This window comes from Chiloscyllium punctatum, chromosome 41 (genome assembly GCF_047496795.1).
Source record: "Chiloscyllium punctatum isolate Juve2018m chromosome 41, sChiPun1.3, whole genome shotgun sequence".
Classification (NCBI taxonomy): domain Eukaryota; kingdom Metazoa; phylum Chordata; class Chondrichthyes; order Orectolobiformes; family Hemiscylliidae; genus Chiloscyllium; species Chiloscyllium punctatum.
The window spans coordinates 33,195,538-33,217,646 of NC_092779.1; the positions used below are offsets into that span (position 1 = coordinate 33,195,538).

Genomic DNA, 22,109 nt, shown 5'->3' on the forward strand with positions numbered 1-22,109 from the left:
TTCAGGCCAAAGAGGTCATGTTTTAGAAGTGATCTGTATAAAGAAAGGGGACTGGTCAGCTCTCTAGCTGAGCTGAGCAGTTTAGTTCAGTCCTGAACTGGTAAGGAGTTCAATAGTGAGCTGTGTGGAAACTCTCTCTCTTTCTGCCCTTCAACATCAACCTGTAAGCACATGATACATTTATACTGGGTTTTAAAGGGAGTTTGCTTATTGGGACTGTTGTGTATATTCGGAACAGCATAATTAAGTCTAGTTTGGATAGACTGAGTTCTATAGGGGTTCTTTATTTGTGTTTCGTTGTGTAATTTTGTGAATAAAGTTTTGTTTGTCTTAAAATCTACTAGTCAACCTAGCTAAATTACTCAGAGTAATTTTCACTGTACACTTACCGAAACAAATTGCAAAGTTATGGTCTGGGGCTGCCTGCTTAAGAATTTTTTGAGTGGTCTGGCCTAGTCCATAACACAGATCATTGGAACAAACTAGAAAATAAAGAAATAAAAAGCTCAGAATAACAGTCCTTCTAACCCAGTCCACACTGGCATCTCGCCTCTAATCTGTGACAGGCGTTGACTCCAGATCATGCCAGGCTTCATCTTGAGGCCGCCAGGGCTGGGAGACCACAATGGAATCATCTCTAGGTGAGAGGTCAATGCTGAGGCTATGCCAGGCTGAAAGACCATTGGGTGGGGGCGCCGTGTGACCGCCACACTGGGCCGGGAGACTGCCATTCCAGGCTACCGAGTGACCACTGGGCCAAGCAAGGAAGGGCAGGATTGGAAGACTGTCACGTCGCGTCACCATGTGACTGCCACACAAATACAAATGCAATTAAGTATCTAACAGAATTAAATGTGTTGCATTGGCATTAAAATTATCAAAAGAGCAAGATAATAAACTAAAAGCTAATGTAAATTAAGCCCATTTTCGAAAGAGACTTGAATAAAATGTGCTTCCAGCTCTTTGAAGTTTTAATTCAGATTTAGCCTATGTACTGTAATGATTCCTGACAATTAAGATTAAATGAGTTATACAGTAAAGAGCCAAATGTTGTGATTCAAAAATGATTTTTTAAATTCTAGTTATGATACTTTGGAGATTAAATTTACCCAAGCAACACAGTGGACGGCATGGTGGCACAGTGCCAGAGACCCGGGTTCAATTCCCGCCTCAGGCGACTGACTGTGTGGAGTTTGCACATTCTCCCCGTGTCTGCGTGGGTTTCCTCCAGGTGCTCTGGTTTCCTCCCACAGTCCATCGATGTGCAGGTCAGGTGAATTGGCCATGCTAAATTGCCCGTAGTGTTAGGTAAGGGGTAAATGTAGGGTTATTGGTGGGTGGCGGGTCAGTGTGGACTTGTTGGGCTGAAGGGCCTGTTTCCACACTGTAAGGTAATCTAATCTAAAAACAAATGAAGACATTTTGATCCTAATAACCTGAGAATACCGTTAAAAGGGAGCAGTAGGGTGAGCCTCAGTTTACTAATGACCTGCTTCACTTATGCAAGATGATTAATTTTAGCATTACTGTCGATGAAGATTTTAATAATTTTCACTATTTTTAACTTAGTTTTCTTAGCCAGAATTATCAACATTCTAGTTCTACATTGTTCAGCAAAGCTTGAAAACAAATTTCATTCTTAGAAAGATTGACAAATGATAATTGAAGTGATATGTAAAATATTTATACTTGAGGGTTACACTTGCTGTAATTTTGTGCACACCCTCTCACCACATTTTTCTCCTTCCTAAAAGTGGTCATCAGAATGACAGAATTCACACAGCAAAGAAATTGGATGATTACATTGAGTAAAACAGTAGGACACCTTGGGTGAGGAGAAAGTGAGGACTGCAGATGCTGGAGATCAGAGCTGAAAAATGTCTTGCTGGAAAAGCGCAGCAGGTCAGGCAGCATCAAAGAAGGAGGAGAATCGACGTTTCGGGCACAAGCCCTTCTTCAGGAATGAGGCTGGTGTGCCAAGCGGGCTGAGATAAAAGGTTGGGGGGGGTGCGCTGGGAATACCTATCCACCTATCGTATTCCCAGCGCCCCTCCCCCAAATTCCCCCCCCCCCGCCCTTACCTTTTATCTTAGCCTGCTTGGCACACCAGCCTCATTCCTGAAGAAGGGCTTATGCCCGCAACGTCGATTCTCCTGCTCCTTGGAGGACACCTTGGGTGAGTCAAATATTCTCTAATTCTGCATTAGCCGTTGGTTTAATCCTGTTCATGGACAAGATGTGATAAAATCTAACACATGCAATCTTAATAGAACATAGAACATAGAAAAGTACAGCACACAACAGACCCTTAGGCCCATGATGTTGTGCCGAGACTTAATCCTAATGTAAAATATAGTAACTTAACCTACACACCCCTCAACTCACTGCTATCCATGTGCATGTCCAGCAGTCACTTAAGTGTCCCCAATGACTCTGCTTCCACCACCACAGCTGGCAACACATTCCATACACTCGCAACTCCCTACGTAAAGAACCTACCTCTGATGTCTCCTTTATACCTTCCTCCTAATATCTTGAAACTATGACTTCTTGCACCAGTCAATCCTGCCCTGGGGAAAAGTCTCTGGCTTTTGACTCTATTCGTCTCATTATTTTGTACACCTCGATCAGGTCTCCTCTCTTCCTCCTTCTCTCCAGAGAGAAAAGTCCGAGCTTATTCAACCTTTCCTCATAAGGCAAACCCTCCAGTCCAGGCAGCATCCTGGTAAACCTCCTTTGCACCCTCTTAAAAGCCTCTGTATCTTTCCTATAGTAGGGCGATCAGAACTGAACACAATATTTCAAGTGTGGTCCCACCAGGGACTTGTAGAACTGCAGCAAAACCTCGCAGCTCTTAAACCCCTGTTAATGAAAGCCAAAACACTATATGCTTTCTTAACAACCGTATCCAGTTGGGTGCCAACTTTGAGGGATCTATATACTTGCACACCCAGATCCCTCTGTTCCTCCACACTGCCAAGAATCCTGTCTTTAATCCTATATTCAGCATTCGAGTTTGACCTTCCAAAATGCATCACGTCGCATTTATCCAGGTTGAACTCCATCTGCCATTTCTCAGCTCAGCTCTGCATCCTGTCTATGTCGCGCTGCAGCCTGCAGTAGCCCTCTATACTATCGACGACACCTCCAACCTTTGTGTCATCTGCAAATTTACTAACCCACCCCTTAACCTCTTCATCCAAGTCATTTATAAAAAACTACAAAGAGCACAGGCCCAAGAACAGAGCCCTGCGGGACCCCACTCAACACTGTCCTCCAGGCAGAATACTTTCCATCTACAACCACTCTCTGCCTTCTGTCAGTCAGCCAATTCTGAATCCAGACAGCCAAATCTCCCTGTCTCCCATACTTCCTGACTTTATGAATGAGCCTACCATGGGGAACCCTATCAATTGACTTGCTGAAATCCATATACCACATCCACTGCTCGACTGTCGTCAACCTGTCTTGTCACGTCCTCAAAGAACTCAATAAGATTTATGAGGCATGATCTTCCCCTCACAAAGCAATGCTGACTGCCTTTAATCACACAATGCTTTGCCAAATAGTTATAAATCCTATCCCTCAGAATTCTTTCCACAACTTTGCTGACCACAGACGTGAGACTGACTGGTCTGTAATTGCCAGGGATTTCCCTATGACCCTTCTTGAAAAGTGGAACAACATTCACCTCCTTCCAATCCTCCGGTGCGACTCCCATGGAGAGTGAGGAGGCAAGTATCCTCACCAGCGGCTTAGCAACCTCCTTTATAAAGTTGATAACAAAAGAACTGTCTTTGATTTGATTTGTACCTAAGTACAGTGAAAAGTTTTGTCTTGTGTGCAGTACAGGCAGATCATAGTGTACAAGAACATACAAATCATAGGGTGTTTAGACAGAGCAATGCATACAAGGTTATAAATGCACAGGAGGTGCATAAAAGCAAGATCAACATTAGATTTAAAATTAGAGAGTCTAATAACAGCAGGGAAGAAGCTGATGGTACGTGCGTTTCAGCTTCTGCACGTTTTGCCTGATGGAACAGGTTGGAAGAGAGTATCACTAGAGTGAGAGGGGTCTTTGATGATGTTGGCAGCCTTTCTGCAGTAGAACTCTTCAACCAATGATACAACCTTGAAGGAAACCATTCTACCTGCCTTGTCTGTGTCAGCTCTTCAAAGAGCTATTCAAATTAGTTTTACACCCTTGCTCTTTCGCAAGCACCCTGAAAGTAATTCCACAATAACTATACACAGTTTCCATTTGAACGTTACTATTGAATCATGTTCCATTATCCTTCAAGCAATGCATTTCAGATTGCAATGACTTGCTAAGTTAAAACATTCTTATCTTTCTTCTTCCTTCCAAGCTAAAACAAGCCCCATATTATGTTGTAAGTGAATAATAACAATTAATTATACAAATGGTATATTGGCCTTAATTGCAAGATGATTTGATATTCAGAGTAGGGAAGTCTTAGTGCAGTTATATAGGAGACCACACCTGGAGTGCTGTATGCAAGTTTGGGTCTCCCTACTTAAGAAAGGATATACTTTCTACAAAGGGAGTGCAGCAGAGTTTCACTAGGCTGGTACTGAGAATTCAGGACTGTCCTGTGAGAATAGATTGCTTCAAGAGGGCTTGTATTCACTAGAGTTCAGAAGGATGAGATGGGATCTGTTTGCAATGTATAAAATTGTAACAGACCAGATGCGGGGAGGATGTTTTCCCTGATCGGGGAGTCTAGAACCAGAGGACACACTCTCAGGTTATGGAATAAACCATTTAGGACTGAGTTCGGGGCACATTTCCTCACTCAAAAGCTATTAAACTTGTAGATTTCTCCACCATAGAACGCCAACTAACTGAATATGTTTTATATTTTAAAGGCACCAAGAAGTAATGGGGAGAAAGCAAGAATATGGTACTTGGATAGAGGATCAACCATGATAAAATTAAATGGCAGAGCAAGCTCAAAAGGCCAAGGGTGTAGTCCTGCTCCTAGTATCCATTTTCCTATGTAACTGTTGACCTAACAGTCATCAGTCCACCACTGCATGGATATTGCTATCACTGTGTTACATCTGAACACAAAGCACTGTATAATCTAACTTGGCTCTAGGTTCCAATACACTTTAAATTCGGTACATTCAGACCCAGCGCTTAACCAAGCATGTGGATGAGGGTAGAGCAGTGGATGTAGTGTACATGGATTTTGGTGTACATGTATTTGATAAGGTTCCCCATGGTAGGCTCATGCGGAAATCAGGAGGCATGGGATAGTGGGAAATTTGACCAGTTGGATAGAGAACTGGCTAAGCGCTTGAAGTCAGAGAGTGGTGGTAGATGGTAAATATTCAGCCTGGAGCCCAATTACAAGTGGAGTTCCGCAGGGATCAGTTCTGGGTCCTCTGCTGTTTGTAATGTTTATTAATGACTTGGAAGAGGGAATCGAAGGGTGGGTCAGTAAATTTGCAGATGATACGAAGATTGGTGGAGTTGTGGATAGTGAGGAGGGCTGTTGTCGGCTGCAAAGGGACTTAGATATGATGCAGAGCTGGGCTGAGGAGTGGCAGATGGAGTTCAACCCTGTCAAGTGTGAGGTTGTCCATTTTGGAAGGACAAATAAGAATGCGGAATACAGGGTTAACGGTAGGGTTCTTAGTAAGGTGGAGGAGCAGAGGGATCTTGGGGTCGATGTTCATAGCTCTTTGAAAGTTGCCACTCAGGTGGATAGAGCTTGTAAGAAGGCCTATGGTGTATTAGCATTCATTAGCAGAGGGATTGAATTCAAGAGTCGTGAAGTGATGTTGCAGCTGTAAGGCCACATTTGGAGTACTGTGTGCAGTTCTGGTCGCCTCACTTTAGGAAAGATGTGGAAGCTTTGGAGAGGGTGCAGAGGAGATTTACCAGGATGTTGCCTGGAATGGAGAATAGGTCGTACGAGGATAGGTTGAGAGTGCTAGGCCTTTTCTCATTGGAACGGCGAAGGATGAGGGGTGACTTGAGAGAGGTTTATAAGATGATCGGGGAATAGATAGAGTAGACAGTCAGAGACTTTTTCCCTGGGTACAACAGAGTGTTACAAGGGGACATAAATTTAAGGTGAAGGGTGGAAGGTATAGGGTGGATGTCAGGGGTAGGTTCTTTACCCAGAGAGTGGTGGGGGCATGGAATGCGCTGCCTGTGGGAGAGGCAGAGTCAGAATCATTGGTGACCTTTAAGCAGCAATTGGATAGGTACATGGATAGGTGCTTAAGCTAGGACAAATGTCCGGCACCACATCGTGGGCCGAAGGGCCAGTTCTGTGCTGTATTGTTCTATGTTCTATGTTCTATGTTCTATGTTCTATTAGCCCAATGAAGTCTCGCTCTCAGAAAACTGAAACCATCAACCTGCAAATCATTATAATGTATAAATATCAAATATTCCAGTTTTGTATTTGAACATTAAAATAATAAAGGTTGTTTTCATAATAAATATTATTATTTTCAAAGAATAAAACATAGGAAAGGCTGGTTACATCAAAACATGGTGATAAATTTCAATTTCAAGGGCGTACAGCAGAGTTTCACTAGGCTGGTACTAGGGATGCAGGACTCTGATAAGAAATTGGGTTGACGGGGATTGTATTCATTTGAGTTCAGAAGAATGAGATGGGATCTGTTTGCAATGTATAAAATTGTAACAGATCTAGCCAGAGCAGATGCAGGGAGGAACAAGGAAGATGGTAGCAGATTAGCTGTCAATTGTATACTCACCTGATTTACCTATCCATTGACTTCAATGGGCAATTAATCCACCATCACCCATTTTTGCACCTTCACCCAAATTGAATATCACCCACAGAAAATGAGAATCACGTTGACCTTGAAGAATACTCACTATAGAATCAATGATAGACACTAGCTTAAACATGACTGGGCATTCTGAAAAGTCAGGGCTGGAGTCAGCATGTCATGTTCACAGGAGGAAGGGAATGATGCAAATAAATTCATTGAAAAGTAGTTTTCAGCTACTAAGGATCAACAGAGGACAAGTGGATAACCTTTCAATGCAAATTGCTGAGCGTGCAGCATAAATTACATACTGAGAATCAGCAAGCCTCTATTAACCAAGCATAACGGTTAATGTATTAACAAACTAATCAGTAATGGAATATACAAACTCTTCATGGAGAAGGGAGAAAGGTTCACTGAGATAAATGCTATAATATGCAGAAATATTTTTAGAAGGACAAACAATGACATGGTAAAAGTACAAGATTGCAACTCCTAAGTTTTACAGGAAGAAAATATTCATTGAATCCCTACAGCAGGCCATTTGGCTCTTGCAGTCCATGCTGACCCTCCAAACAGCAGCTTACCCAGACCCATCCCATCCCATCCCATCCCTGTAACCCTGCATTTCCTATGGTTAATCCACGTAGCCTGCACATCCATGGACACTTTGGGCAATTTAGCATCATCAATACACCTAACCTGCACATCACTAGACTGTAGGCGAAAACTGGAGCACTCAGAGGAAGCCCACGCAGTCTCAGGGATAATGGACAAACTCCACACAGCCAGTCACCCAAGGATGGAATCAAACCCAGGTCTCTAGTGGTGTGAGGCAGCAATGCTAACCACTGAGCCATCACTTTGCCCCCTTTTAGTACAATTGACTAGTCAGTGATGACATCTATACAAGATGAAAATAATGCTCAAACAGAGAAGGCATTGTAGTAGATTTCTATCTTTCTTTATTCACAAAGAAAGATTTGTGCAATAGAAGTAGAGATGAATTAAGTTTGATTTTCGTACAATTGAAATGGAAGTTTTCTTGCATTGCAAACAAATGTTGCAAAGTTAGGTAGAGTAATTGTAGATTAGGAAACAGGAAATTAGAATTTGGTGTTTGTAAAATTGTTAAATACTGGGGGAAAGCATTGCATGGTCCCTTTAAAAGATGGTGTATTTTCAGTGCTTAGAGATTTTAAAAATATGGCTGTGAGCAGCAGCCTGGGGGTTTGTAGGTGCACAGAAACAGCCCGAACTGAATGTTGTACAGTTAGTAGGCCAAGCAGCAGTTTTAACATGGACAACAGGTTTTGAATTTAACCAATCAATTTGAACCAGGCACTCAGATACCGAGGGCTTATGCCTGAAACGTCGATTCTCTTGCTCCTTTGATGCTGCCTGACCTGCTGCGCTTTTCCAGCAACACATTTTTCAACTTAGATACCAAATACCTATTAAATGTAAATCTGATGCTTTTGACAACATAGGATCAATCCTATGTAAAATAAATTGATATGTAATCAAGGGTATAAAAGAAGATGGCAGTTGGACAAAGTCCCCAGAGCTAACTGCCATCCACCAAAGCTAACATTCCCCAGCTCTCCCGAGAGAGAAATTGGCTTTCACAGTCATCTACATATTAGAGAAAGCATCATGTTAATAATAATCGTATCAACATCAAAGAATTGGAGGAAAATACATTCTTGACAGAAGAATTAGAAGAAGGATTTCCGACAGAAGACACAATGGGAGAAGTCACAGAACATTCCAGAAGACATGTAATCTGGCTGTAACTTAGAGTCATAGAGATGTACAGCATGAAAACAGACCCTTTAGTCCAACCCATCTATGTCAACCAGCTATCCCAACCCAATCTAGTTCCACCTGCCAGCACCCGGCCCATATCCCTCCAAACCCTTCCTATTCATATACCAATCCAAATGCCTTTGAAATGTTGCAATTGTACCAGCCTCCACCGCATCCTCTGGCAGCTCATTCCATTCACGTCCCACCCTCTGTGTGAAAAAGTTGCCCCATAGGTCTCTTTTATATCTTTCCCCTGTCACTCTGAACCTATGCCCTCTAGTTCTGAACTCCCCGACCCCAAGGAAAAGACTTTGTCTATTTATCCTATCCATGCCCGTCATAATTTTGTAAACCTGTATAAGGTCACCCCTCAGCCTCTGACGCTTAAGGAAAACAGCCCCAGCCTGTTCAGCCTCTCCCTATAGCTTGAAGAGACTAAATTCTTTTTTTTTGTATATGAATAGGACTTATATTTATTGGAACAGCATACCGTTAGAATCTTGTTTTATTCAGGAATACTTAGTAGTTAGAACGGATTTATTCAGTTTATTAATAGTTTAGTTAATTTGTTCACTGTTAGAGTTAGATAAATAAATAGTAAGTACCAGGAATTTATTTTACTTAACCACTAGAAGTTGCAGATTATAGGGTGAGGTACTCCTCTTTGGGTGTTTTGGTTTTAGTTCTCAGAGTGGTGGGGGTGCAGCGGTCAACCTCCACTTTACAACACAAATAATTCCCTAAGAAAAGCTGGTATTTATTCCACAGTGTTAACAGAAAGAAGAGAGAGCCCTTGGAGAGATTGTGCTGCACTAACAATAAGATGCATCTTGTGCCTTTCAAAATAGGTGACAAACTGAAAGAATGCATGTTTAGCAAAACATTCCTTTTTTAAAATAATGCTACACAAAATGTAATGATTAATAACATTTCCACATCTTGCTCATTATCACCATCCTGATTATGTTTTCACTGCATTTATGACAGAGCCCTTTGAGCAGGTGTAAAATAGTTAAATGAACACAGTACTGCAGATACTGGAAATCTGAATTAAAAACAGACAGAACGGGAGAAACACTGCAAATCTGGCAGCATTTCTGGACAGCAAAACAGAATTGATGTTTTGAGAAACCAATGACTCTTCTATGGAACTTTTTAAAAAATGTCATCGTGCAATAATTAACTGTGTGATAAAAGTTGTGTTTAATACATGAGGGGGCACAGTGGGTCAGGCTGATGGGTGGAACAGCCTGCAGAGCTTTATGTATAACGTTTCACATTGAGTGAACGTTTGTCAGAATAGATCACTTGTGACTGACTTGTGGGGTGATGGATGCCTCATCTTCTTCCTCCTGCCTTGGATGATGATGGTCTTTCTCTCCTGCTGGGCTGTTCTACACATCCAGTGTATTTCTCATCCAGATCATATCATTTTAAAATTCTCCAAGGTTGAAAAACACCTGTATCCTCACAAACACTCTCCACCAGATATATGGAAATGAGTTCCAATCCAGTACATAGCCACTACGCAATTTCGGCATTGATGGGACCATTCCAAATTGATTAACCTGCAGCTCTCTGGAAATGATATTATCTCCTGGACTGAGTAGATGTCCCACTCTGAATCATTTAACACAGCCCCTGGTACAATGTCACTGCTCAGCATCCAGGTATCGGAGGGTGGGCTGCCAAATGATGTTTCAGTCAGCAGCAGTGGGGCATAACAACTGTCTCCACTGGAGTCTAAATTCCTCCCTCTCATTGTTTGCAATGAGGACAATTGTTCAGTGATATGCCACATACACTTTGCAAACCATCATAGTCTGCAATATAGACTTGGCATTAAGAGATCTGGGCAGATAGTTTTTTTTTAGATTAGATTAGATTACAGTGTGGAAACAGGCCCTTCGGCCCAACAAGTCCACACTGACCCACCGAAGCGCAACCCACCCATACCCCGACATTTACCCCTTACCTAACACTACGGGCAATTTAACATGGCCAATTCACCTGACCTGCATATCTTTGGACTGTGGGAAGAAACCAGAGCACCCGGAGGAAACCCACGCAGACACGGGGAGAACGTGCAAACTCCACACAGTCAGTCGCCCGAGGCTGGAATTGAACCCGGGTCTCTGGCGCTGTGAGGCAGCAGTGCTAACCACTGTGCCACCGTGCCGCCCCTCAAGAGAAAGAAGAAGAGAAAATTAAAGGGCAAGTTTCCCATTCTTTGTTGAAGTATGGAAGTTGAGATCTTTTCAACAAACAGTTTCTGTTCTGTCTTAGTTACCTTTTGAGTTTCTTTTGAGCTTCCTATTTAATGTAGAATATTATTTTATAATTCGTTATGAACTTCAGTGCAAAATTGGGAATGGAATTAACTAACAGGCAGACCAACATGAAAGCAAAGACTCATTACAGGTGTTCACAAATATTTTTAATTTATTAAACATTTTAAGCCAGTACAATTCTCAGCAAAGTAGCAAACTGAGCCATTATAGGGTAATTTATGTGATACAACAAAATTGCTTGGCCCTCGAGTTCATGCTAAATGCTCCCAGACTGTTGCACCAAATTGTAATTAAGGAGTACGACTTGAGCATATAACATAATGCATTGACTTTTAACATATGTTTGTCTTTGTGTCTGCATTAAACAGCGAAGCAAGACAGAAATACTTTGAGTATTTAAACTCTGGCCAAAGGGGCAATGTACAAAAAGGCGAAGCAAGGCAGAGATCCTGTGAGCATCCAAAGTGAGTGAGCACAAAGAGAGCAAACAAGGAGGCCGAGACACACCCTGATCAAATGCATGAGGCTGGTGCCTGTCCCTGGGTAGCAGCATTCCAATGAAAGGCGTCAATGTGCTCCAAAGTGTAGCAGTGAAGTCCAATACTATCAGAGGATCAGAGGTAAACCATGAAGATGCACTGAGGTTGGCATGTGTCTCCAAAGGATGCCAATAGACAGGGGGTGTGCGTGATCACTGCCCATGAAGCGTACTCTAAGATATTGATGATTGGTTCCAAAGTGAAGGTCCAGAGGAGCAAGCAGCAAGCTGGATTCACCAGATATCTACTCCGAGTTCATGTTGGAAATTGTCATCATCTTGTTTCTATCCATCAGCTGGGGGAATGGAAGACTGCACATCAGTGAGGTGAGATTAGGTAATAATTGCATGCTAATGAATGGAAATGTGAACCTAGCATAAGAAATAGGATAGAAATAGATGCAAATAGGTCTTTTGCCACTCACTACTGAGATTCTCACCTTGCCATTCAAAAATTGATTGATGAACCATATTTTTATTCTCAGATTCAAGAATCCTATTTCTGCCAATCTCAGCCTGTTGTCCCAACTGATTCACCATGTCACTAATCTGCTGGAAATATTCTGCCTATTCATTCTAATGCAGTGTAACTGGCTTTTCAACAGGGCTCTAGTGTATAGACACTGAATGCTTTTCAGTTCACCATGGCGAGAAATAGGAAGTGATTGAAATCAGTGAATGGTCAGATCTGTGCAAATAATAGTCATTGGACTGCAGTGCTCAGCACAGCCTGATACAGAAACTTTTAATACTGACAAAGCAATAAGTTTTGCACTGACTCATCATAATATTCTTATTAATAATAACATGCTGCATAACTAGCTCATTGATTTTCTCAGAGTTTGGAATCATACTACAGTAGGCCACAGTTTATTGACTATCTATAGATTTGGCTTGAAGATATAGATTAGACCTAAAACAAAAAAGGCTGATGAAATCAAGGAGGACTGGGTAAACTATCTAGCAATCTGACACCCCAAACCAGGTATAAAAACACAAGCGAACCAGACAAGTTTGTATTCTCAAGACTGAAAGTGCACAACAGGACAGTGGGCATCTCAAAACAGCACAGGTAGGTTTAACATTTCGAATGCAGTTCTGATACTACACCAATCTTGTTTTGTTTACAACTGCTGACTGATCTGTTATGCATTTCTGGAATTTTTCATCTTTTTTCGAGACTGCTAGTAATTGCATTTTTGTTGCATTTATAAAAGAGTCATTTTTAAATTCAGTTATTTGTTTCAATCATTATCTCATTATGCAAATTCATGGAAATTGAAGCCCTCTGATAGCACCACTATAAATCTCACAGTATTGTCTGCAAACTTCTAAATTCTTGGTAGGGAAATCCACCATGAGGTGTAGAAGTAGAGACTAGAAACAGCCCAGTTTTATTCTGTGGATTTGCTTTCTTGACATTAACTTGTGCTGAGCACATTACCAGTTAAATTCAACATCCTTGTATGATGCCTGCTCCTAACTGCTATTCAGTGGCCCCTGATATAAGAGTCAGATTACACAGAGAGTGAGCAAATTCTATTGCCAGTCTATTTCCCAAATAGCATGGCTAGGATTAGGAAATCCATAGAGTATGGAGGATCAAATCTGCATTCCAACTTTCTGTCTATTGTCTGTTGATGTTGCTATTGTTATAGCTAATGTCTTGTCCAATTGTTACATTAAAAATGTGTTGAAAATTGGTATTTGGTTTAAGTGTAGAATAACCTATAATTTAAAGTATCCATGTTATAAGCCAGAAGAATGAATGTTCTTTCTGATCCTGTTTTTATTCGACCATTAAAAGTTTATTAGGTACTCCAGCTAATTGTCCAGTGAAAGGAAGAAATGTTAGATTTCTACATCTGTTACAGCAGATTTTAAAATTAGCACTCACTAAATCAATGTTCAAAGATTAACTATTGTTGTTTAAAAAGCACCAGTAGCTTATGGTATAATAATGCCATGCTTTAGGAATGAGGCATTTCATTACAATAATGAAACAGAAATCAGTTTTTCAAATATATCTAAAAAACAGACATAAACTCCTCATGGAAAAGAAGAAATAAACATATCTCAAGTAAATATTCATGGAAGAAGTCTGCTACTCTTCCCAGGATATGGTGCCCAGAACATCTCACACCAATCTAGGAATGGTCTAATGTGTATTTTACAATCCTGTATGCTATTCTCCTAAATGTAAAGGCCAACATTCCATAAGTCTTAGCAAGTGTTTTCAATACCTGTTTGTGACATTTTTAATGTTTAATATGGCTGTAACCTGACACAATAATGGTAAAGTATGGATGATTAATTTTCAACGTGCATTATCTGATTTTAATACCCATGACCTTCATGGATGAAAAGGGTTTTGAAAAAAAAAGAACCTAAAACAATGCAGTGATTACCTAACTACAGATTGAGGCAAGTTCAGGAATAAAAATAATGTGGAATGTGGAATAAACATAATCATCCTAACCGAACTTGGCACATTATCTAAGGACATTCAAGGCTGCTTTAATTTACACATGTATAAGGTGCACTTATCAGAAATGAAAGTTGCCTGCAAATATCCAACGTGGAAAAGCAATGAATTGTGTAATTTTGGGAATGTACAAATGAGCCATACCGCAGCAGGTTACTTGGCAGATCAGCAGACAGAAAGAACATGGCTTTGTAAAAGCAGGGACCGAAAGACTCGTTCTCTTTCCCTCCTTGTTTTCTTCTCAACATTCTGAAATCCAGCACCCGTGAGAGATTCAGATCAACATCCATTCACCAAGAATTTGAGATTCTACAAACGTTGACATTGCCAAGGATATAAGGCATCAACTAAACAGTCATAGCTTTAAGTTCAACAATACAACCCCCAACCTTCAGGAAATTACCTGACCAGTGTAATAAAATAGTATAATATAATATCATTAATCAGGAATTTGAATCTCTAAACTACAGACAGTGAATTTTGGGTGTAGTTTAGTGAAGGTAACTATTATTAAGAGATCAGGAAATTGGAAAAGTGACCTAAATACATATTTTCTAAGAAATAGTTTCAATTAAGTACCTAGCATTATCCTCATGTGGCTAATTGATGAAATGTTTAAACTGCTGAGTTTACGACAGACAGAGAAAACAACTAACGGCCAATAGTTTTAGTTTGACTTCAGTTTAGGAAAACAGTCACCCGAGCCCAAGTGTTTTAGGTGTCTCCAACCTATGAGAGTTAGTATAGAATATTCAAATTGTCAAAACTGAAAAGACATTTGACCAGAGCTGAAAGGGATTTTAGGCCAACAGAATGGGGAAAAAAATCATAAAATAGTCTCCATAGTCCAAGAAAGAGAACTGGAAAGAGTCAATTAAGTAAGAAATTAAGGAGTTGAGATATGTTTCTCTGGGATTGAAAACTTGCAAAGGTTATTGTTGGGAAACAGGCTGAAACTTTGTAATGCAGTTTAGATTAAGATATTTCTAAAGTTTTTAATAAATATATAGCTTTGTTTCCTTTTTTCTTTTTTGTAATAAACTTGTGTTCTTATGTTAAAGAATACAGGCAGCCCCATGTGATTTTGCACCACAGTAACCAACTTCAAAAAGATTTCATCAAAAACTGACTTGTTCAGTGTTACTTTCAGCTGGAGTTATAAAACTAGACATGTTAATATCTGAGTGGTTTAAGCAGCTCATTTTGACAGCAGGTATGAAAATTGAGGCCACCTACATAAATCTTTGTGAGGTAATTCTTTTCAAGGAGTTCATATAATCAATACCATTTCCAACTCAATGCATGTAAAAGAACAGAGGGTCACAGGGAGAAAGTGAAGACTGCAGATGCTGGAGATCAGAGTCAAAATGTGTAGCGCTGGAAAAGCACAGCAGATCAGGCAGCATCCAAGTAGCAGGAGAGTTGATGTTTCGGGCATAAGCCCTTCATCAGGAATATGGGAGTGAAGGGTGGGGAGAGGAGGTGGAGGCAAGGGGGCTGGGAGATAAATTGGAGAGGGGTGGGGCTGGGGGGGGTAAGGTAGCTTGGAAGCGATAGGTAGATGAAGGTGGGTGTTGATGGTCTTAGGTCAGAGCGGAGGGTGGAGTGGAAAGGTAGGAAGGAAGATGGACAGTCAGGACAGTTCAAGAGAGCGGTGCCAAGTTGGAGGGTTGGATCTGGGATAAGGTGGGGGTGGAGAAACTGGTGAAGTTGACATTGATACCATGTGGTTGGAGGGTCCCAAGGCGGAAGGTGGGTGTTCTTCCTCCAGGCTTAGATTTGGTGATGGTAGAGCCCAGGACTTGCACGTCCTTGGCAGAGTGGGAAGGGAGTTGAAGTGGTTGGCCAGAGGGCGGTGGAGTTAGTTGGTGCATGTGTGTCTGAAATGTTCTGCAAGTTGGCATCCTAGCTCCCCAATATAGCGGAGACCATATTGAGAGCAGCGGATACAGTAGATGAAGTGTTTGGACGTGGAAGGATCCTTTGGGATGGAGGTGAGGTGGGAGGAGGTGTGGGTGCAGGTTTTACATCCATTGCCGTGGCAAGGAAGGTGCTAGGATTGGAGGGTCGGTTGGTGTGGGGTGTGGACCTAATGTGGGAGTCGTGGAGGGAATGGTCTCTGGGTAGCAGGGGACAGACAGGCAGCCATTCTGGCTGATGAATGTAAGTTAAAACAAAGACCTATGATTTCAGGGATGCCAGGGTCAGGAAACTCAGAGACTAGAGAGAGATATGGGTGAAGTAAATACCACAAACCAGACAAAGAAAGTAAAACTATCCACAATTGCAAAAAGATGGAATCCAGATGTGAATCAAGTGGGAAACCAAGTGCTTCTCGTGTTAGGAGACAGGACATGTATAGGAGAATTGCTGGTTTTGAAGTTGCACAGATACTCAACCTGCAAAACCAATGTCTAGAAGTTAGTTTCTGCTCAGACATGACTGTGACCAGAATAGCTACCATGAGTTTGTAGCAAAAGGAATCGTAAACATTGTCATAAACCTTGCTAATTGATAAAATAAAAGCTTTTCATCCAGAAATATTCCAGCATGCAGATGAAACAGCACGGGGGAAGAGTATAAAGATGCCAAGTTAACTTGCACAAACATTTCATGAGCCTTGTAAGAAAAGGTATAATCCCAATCTCCCCCAAATAGAAATGTACAATCCAATGAGACTGGAGAGGCTTTAGAACGCCAGCCACTATCACCAAGAAGGCTGGGAACTAAAAGACTTTTGAAGTTCTTCAGGAGGGCAGTAAAACCTGAGAGTGTTGGAATGAATCAAGAAGAATCACTTGAATTAAATCAGGATTTAAAACAGGCTAATAGTTATAAAAAAATGTTTAGAACAGAACTTAATGGGCCAGTAGCCATAAAAGTAAGCAAGGGTCAGGAAAGGTGACAAGGAATGGCAGGAGGTGCATGAACATGAAAGGTTTGGAGTGATATGGGACAGGAGCAGCCAGGTGGGACTAGTTTAGTTGGGGATTATATTTGGTATGTGCTGGTTGAACTGAAGGGTCTGTTTCCATGCTGTATGACTCCATGACTGTATGCCAGAGCCAGAGTATTGGTTAACAGATACCTTGTGATAAAATTACAGGTGGGGAGGTGGTGCTGGTGGGGCTGATTTGTCAGATATTCCTGGAGGGTGTGACGATGAAGTCTCATTTTGTCAAAGAACCACAATAGATAGGGCGTTAAGTTGGCAAGCAGGTGAGGGGATTGAGTATTCGGCCAGGTTGTAATGGATTGCAGCTGAGGGGCTTGGGGATGATTTGGTAGGTCTGGAACAAACTCTGGTGGAGGCGGGAGTTTTATCTAGTAATAGAGTGTAGTCAGGTCAGGTTGGCAGGGTGGGTAGTGAGGTAATTGGAGGGAGGGTAGTCAGATGGTGGAATGGGAGTCAACCCTGGTTAGGGCTAGGTAGTCAGGAGGTTCAAAGGAGGTGAAGAAATTACTGGGTGGGGATGTTTAGATGGCAGACAGAAGTCAAGGTGTCAGGGGTCAGGGTAATCCATGGATCAAGAGGTATTCAGGGGTCCGGGGTGTAGTCGGGCAAGTTGTGGGTGTAACTGAGTGTCAGGGATGTAGTTGGGTATCAGGGAATAATCAGAGGTTCAGGATAGTCAGGTCTGGGCCATTCAGAATGTTGAGGGAGTCAAGAGGTAATCAGGTGGTGAAGGTTATTTGTATCTGGTCTGCTGGTAGGAGGTGCAGGAGATATTCAGGTAGTGGGGAATAATCAGGGAGTTAGGGGATAGTTGGGGTCAGGTGGTTGGAGCTAGTTGTGTCTGGTTAGGGGGTTCAGCAGATATTCGGATAATCAAGGGGTAATTGAGGAGTCAGGGGATAGTCATAGAGACTGAAGGTTACAAAAATAGCATTATTCTTTTAAAACCATAAGTCCACATGAAATTGGAAGAGAAGTTGGCTGTTTGGCCCCTCAAATTTGCACCACCATTCATTAGGATCATAGCTGATCCAACACATTCCTCATAGCCACTTTTCTGCATTTTCTCCATCATCCTTGATTCCCCCTACTGATCAAAACTCTATCTCAGCCTTAAATGTACACAACAACTCTGCTTCCACAGCTCTCTGTGGCAAGGAGTTCCAAAGACTCTCAATGCTCTAAGAGCAGACTATCATCCTCATTTTAGTTTTAAATTGGCTCCCCTTTATTCTGAGATTATTCCACCTGGCCTCGACTCTCTCAGGAGGGGAATATCCTCTGAGCATTTATCCTCTCTTGTCCTGTCAGAATCTTATATGTCATAATGAGATTACTTTGCATTCTTCTAAATTGCAAGGAATATAATCCCTTGCTCAAAAGACAATCCTTCCAAGCCAGGGATCATCTTAGTAAACCTTCTCTGAATTGCCTCCAATGAAATAATATCTTTCCTTAAATAAGGTGACGAGAACTGTTCACAGTACTCCAGGTATGGTCTCATTGTTACAGTTGATTTCCTTCCTATCATATTTCAACCAACTTGAAATAAGGCCCAATATTCCATCGCCTTCCTGATTACCTGCTGCACACGTATTCCCAAGTCCTTTTATGTTGCAGTTTTATGCAGTTTCTCTCCACTTAAATACTACTGTCCTTTCGTTCTCCCTTACAAAATGAATGACTTCACATTTTCTCACATTATACTTATTTGCATTATTGAAAAATCTTAATTTGTTTTAGTTACTCTTGTCTTTCACCACTTCAATTTCATTCCCCTATTTTTACCAAAATTTAAACACCTTTTCCTTAAGTTTGCTTTTGCAGCATTTTGTTTTGCTTTTCATTTAACAACCATTACTATCCACATTTGATCAACACACTAACAACAGAAATGCAACCTGGCATTTAACACCAAAATAACCTGCCACCATCATGTCAATCCACCAGCATGCTCCATTGTGCAGACATTTGGTTACAGTGGCCCCAAGAAGAGCCAACTGGAATGAATGCCTCACAGTGATGCCCTTCCAACAGTTGCCATCTTTGGGACATTATTTTTCAAAGCCCAATCTCCCCCACAAACAGTTCTCTTTTATTTACAAGCAGATACTTGTGAAAAAGCCTAGAATCCTGGGCTTCTAATGTTATGTTGTTGCCTGAAAGGGTGATGGAAGCAGGTTCACTAACAGTTTTCAAAAGCTTGAAATTGACAAGAACTGCAGGGCTCAGAGCAAAGAGCGGGGAAGTGGGATGAACTCAAAATACTTTCGCATAAGCACAACAGACAGAATATTCCCTTCCTGCGCTGTCAGTTTGTGTGACACTGCGACCACTGCTCTTCAGTATTCCCCAGAAAACGTCCGCCGATTTCTTTTACACAGCAGGACAGCATCCTTCTAAACAATGTTAATGTTTCCGATCTATGTATTCAATTGAGTTATATCCTCTCCTTGTGCAACAACTCTAGATCAAACTGATGGAAATTCTGCACAACCAATCTTTGCAATATGAGTGATAGCAACATTAGTTAATAATGTAGAACTACAGGAATATCCCAGAAACAATCGTTCCGAATTTGATCCATTTTTCTGTATTTGATCTATTTTTCTGTAATTTCCTAAGATCCAACAGTTCAAAGCACATAGATGACCTTGCTGCATTGTGTCACTTAATTTGATATAGTGCCGCAAGAATATTCTCAAATCTAATGGAGCTGCAAAGTCAAATTGTTTTTTTTGACGATAGGTGGTGTGGAGTGAGGGGTGGAGTTTACAGGCAAGAAACGCCTCCTGCTGCGAAATTGGAGAACATCCGAGATGGACTGGAAAGTAATCCAGAGAGGAGAAACCAAACAACACCATCCAATGTGTACACACACACACACACACACACACACAGTGGTCATTTTCTTTATGGGTCTCTTTAAGGATTTTGCGAAAAGGAATTAAATGTCATATCCTCTTAAGGATGCCCGCTCAGGATTGGTGTTCTCTCTGATATTGAGGAAAGGAAGACGCCTTGGAGATAAATCCGATTAATTCAAGGTCACAATACAAAAATAACAATTCCATGCAGCAATTCGCAGCAACTTGCTAGCCCATTGCATCAACTGCATCTCGGGTTTCCATAGAGACAGCGACACTTCTGGTCATTCGAAATTGCTCTCTGGCGGTAGCAGTGGAATTTTTGCCCAATTAGGCTGATTACCACCAGCTAGAGGAGGTGGGGAGGGTGGGGGTGGCTGGAGGAGGGAACCATGAGGATGGTGGAGGGAGAGGTTTCCAGCATCCTCTGGTTTTCAGATGGTGTGTTAATAGGCCTCCCTGCCCACACCCCCCTCTCCCCTCAACACGGAAATGACAGTGGATGTCAAAGAGCAGCACAAGTAGGAGGGAGAAGCCCGCAATGTGGGAGACAGGGGTAGGGGAGTGGGTCAAATGGCCGGAGTGTCCTCCAGTGCTGCATCAGCCGAGATCAGAGGGGAGAAGGTGCGCTGGGGCTTAAGGAGACTGGGCAGTTCCCAGTCCTCTGGCCAGGGACGACCCTAATGGATCACTCACTTATCCTGGGATCCAACCAATTCGAGCGGCTAAATTCAAACACATCTTAAAAACCACTTGTTCTTTGCACGCGCACAAGGTGAACATTATTTATTGTTCATTTCTGGGGCTGATTTCAAACTTGTTAACGGGACGAAAAATTGCGTTAGGAATGAACTCAAAAGCAGTTCTCATGAGAACTCACTTATTTTTCTTGTTTTATCCAAATATCTGTTAGTGCTCATCGCCAGTGCAAAACAATCAACTTGGACTGTTGCGCATTAAAACGCCAAAACGGTGCAAAATAAAGGAACGGAGCCCCTTTAAACCCACATGCTGTTGCACTGACACCTGTAACACACACACACAGAGACAGGCTGCAGCATCACAAATGAACATTACCCGCAGTGGAACCGTTATATCCCAGGATGTCCATTGTCTCTGCTTTGCGGCTCGTGTCTTCCATCGCTGCTTTTGGAAGGTTGTGATCCCCTTGTCCGTGTCACTTGATCAGATACAAAACAAAATAACTGATCGGGAGAGGGGGACGAGATAGAAAAGCATCAGGAGATGGGCGTGGAGACAATTCAATCGCCGGCTGGAAGCTGACAGCAACCTTGACGTCAGAATGGGAAGTGCAGTTGTGGAGCTCAGTGGAAAAGTACTGAAAGCTGCACATGTGAGTGTAGAACACAATGTAAACCCAGTGGAAAGATACTGAATGCGAGACACAGGCCTGTATACATTACATGCAAATATATATATATAAACCCAGTGGAAAAATACCAAAGCCTAGACACTGATCCGTATATATTGCACATAAGTATGAATAAGTATATATAAACCCAGTGGAAAAGTACTGGGTACCTTCTGACCATATAAAACAAATGGATATTAAAAGCTGATGGGAAAGAACTAAGATTAGCACAGAAATATCTAAATATAAACATATACATAAAACAAAAATGAATCTGAGCAAGTTTACTTGCACAGTTCTGGAACATACCCATATTTATCATCCACAAATCAAATATATATAAAAGGTGAGTCAGTACTGAGATCAATTTGTGACTGTACATAAGAATATGCATTAGCTAAACAGTATGCTTATGGCTTACTAAAATAAATACATACATGGAATCACATAACTATCATAACTGTACAAATCAACACATTAAACTTCTGAAAAAGTATTAAGACATATCTACATGCAAAAACAAAGAATCTAGTAGAAAAGCATTAAATTAGTTTAACAATTTATATTTGTAAGATTGCGATTGTTAGGTTTTGTATCACAGGATATGAAACAAAGATTATAGAAGATCTGACATTATACAACAATTATTCAGGTTAAATTAAATATGGAATAGGTACAAGGAACAGAATGATCTGTTCTTGACCTTTTTTTATATATCCCAATAAGCTTTAAGGATTTGTAATCCTTTCAACTTTTATGCAATGTTGTCTTTGTGAAATTCCATTTGTGTTGTGGATATGAAGCCCCATTTAAGAGACGTGAAATCTGTTGCGAAGTTGTGTAGAGTAATTGTCGATTGGGAGGCAAGAAGTTATGATTTGGTGTTTGTAAAATTGTGAAATGCTAGGAGGGAAAACATTGTGTAGTCCCTTTAAAAGATGGTGTTTTTGTGTATTTGGAGATTTAAAATGCAAGTACATAGAGAGCCCGAACAGAAACATTTGTATTGAA

At 41.3% G+C, this 22,109-nt stretch overlaps 1 protein-coding gene across 1 annotated transcript in view; it reads right to left on the reverse strand.

Annotated features, from left to right (window-relative positions):
- Positions 1-21,020, reverse strand: part of LOC140464977 (acidic amino acid decarboxylase GADL1-like) — a 123,105-nt gene extending 102,085 nt beyond the window's left edge. Inside the window, exon 1 of the mRNA XM_072560687.1 lies at positions 20,804-21,020. Within this exon, the coding sequence (XP_072416788.1) occupies positions 20,804-20,867 (64 nt within the window). The 5' untranslated portion in view covers positions 20,868-21,020. The remainder of the gene's footprint in view (positions 1-20,803) is intronic.
- Positions 21,021-22,109: the final 1,089 nt, after the last annotated feature.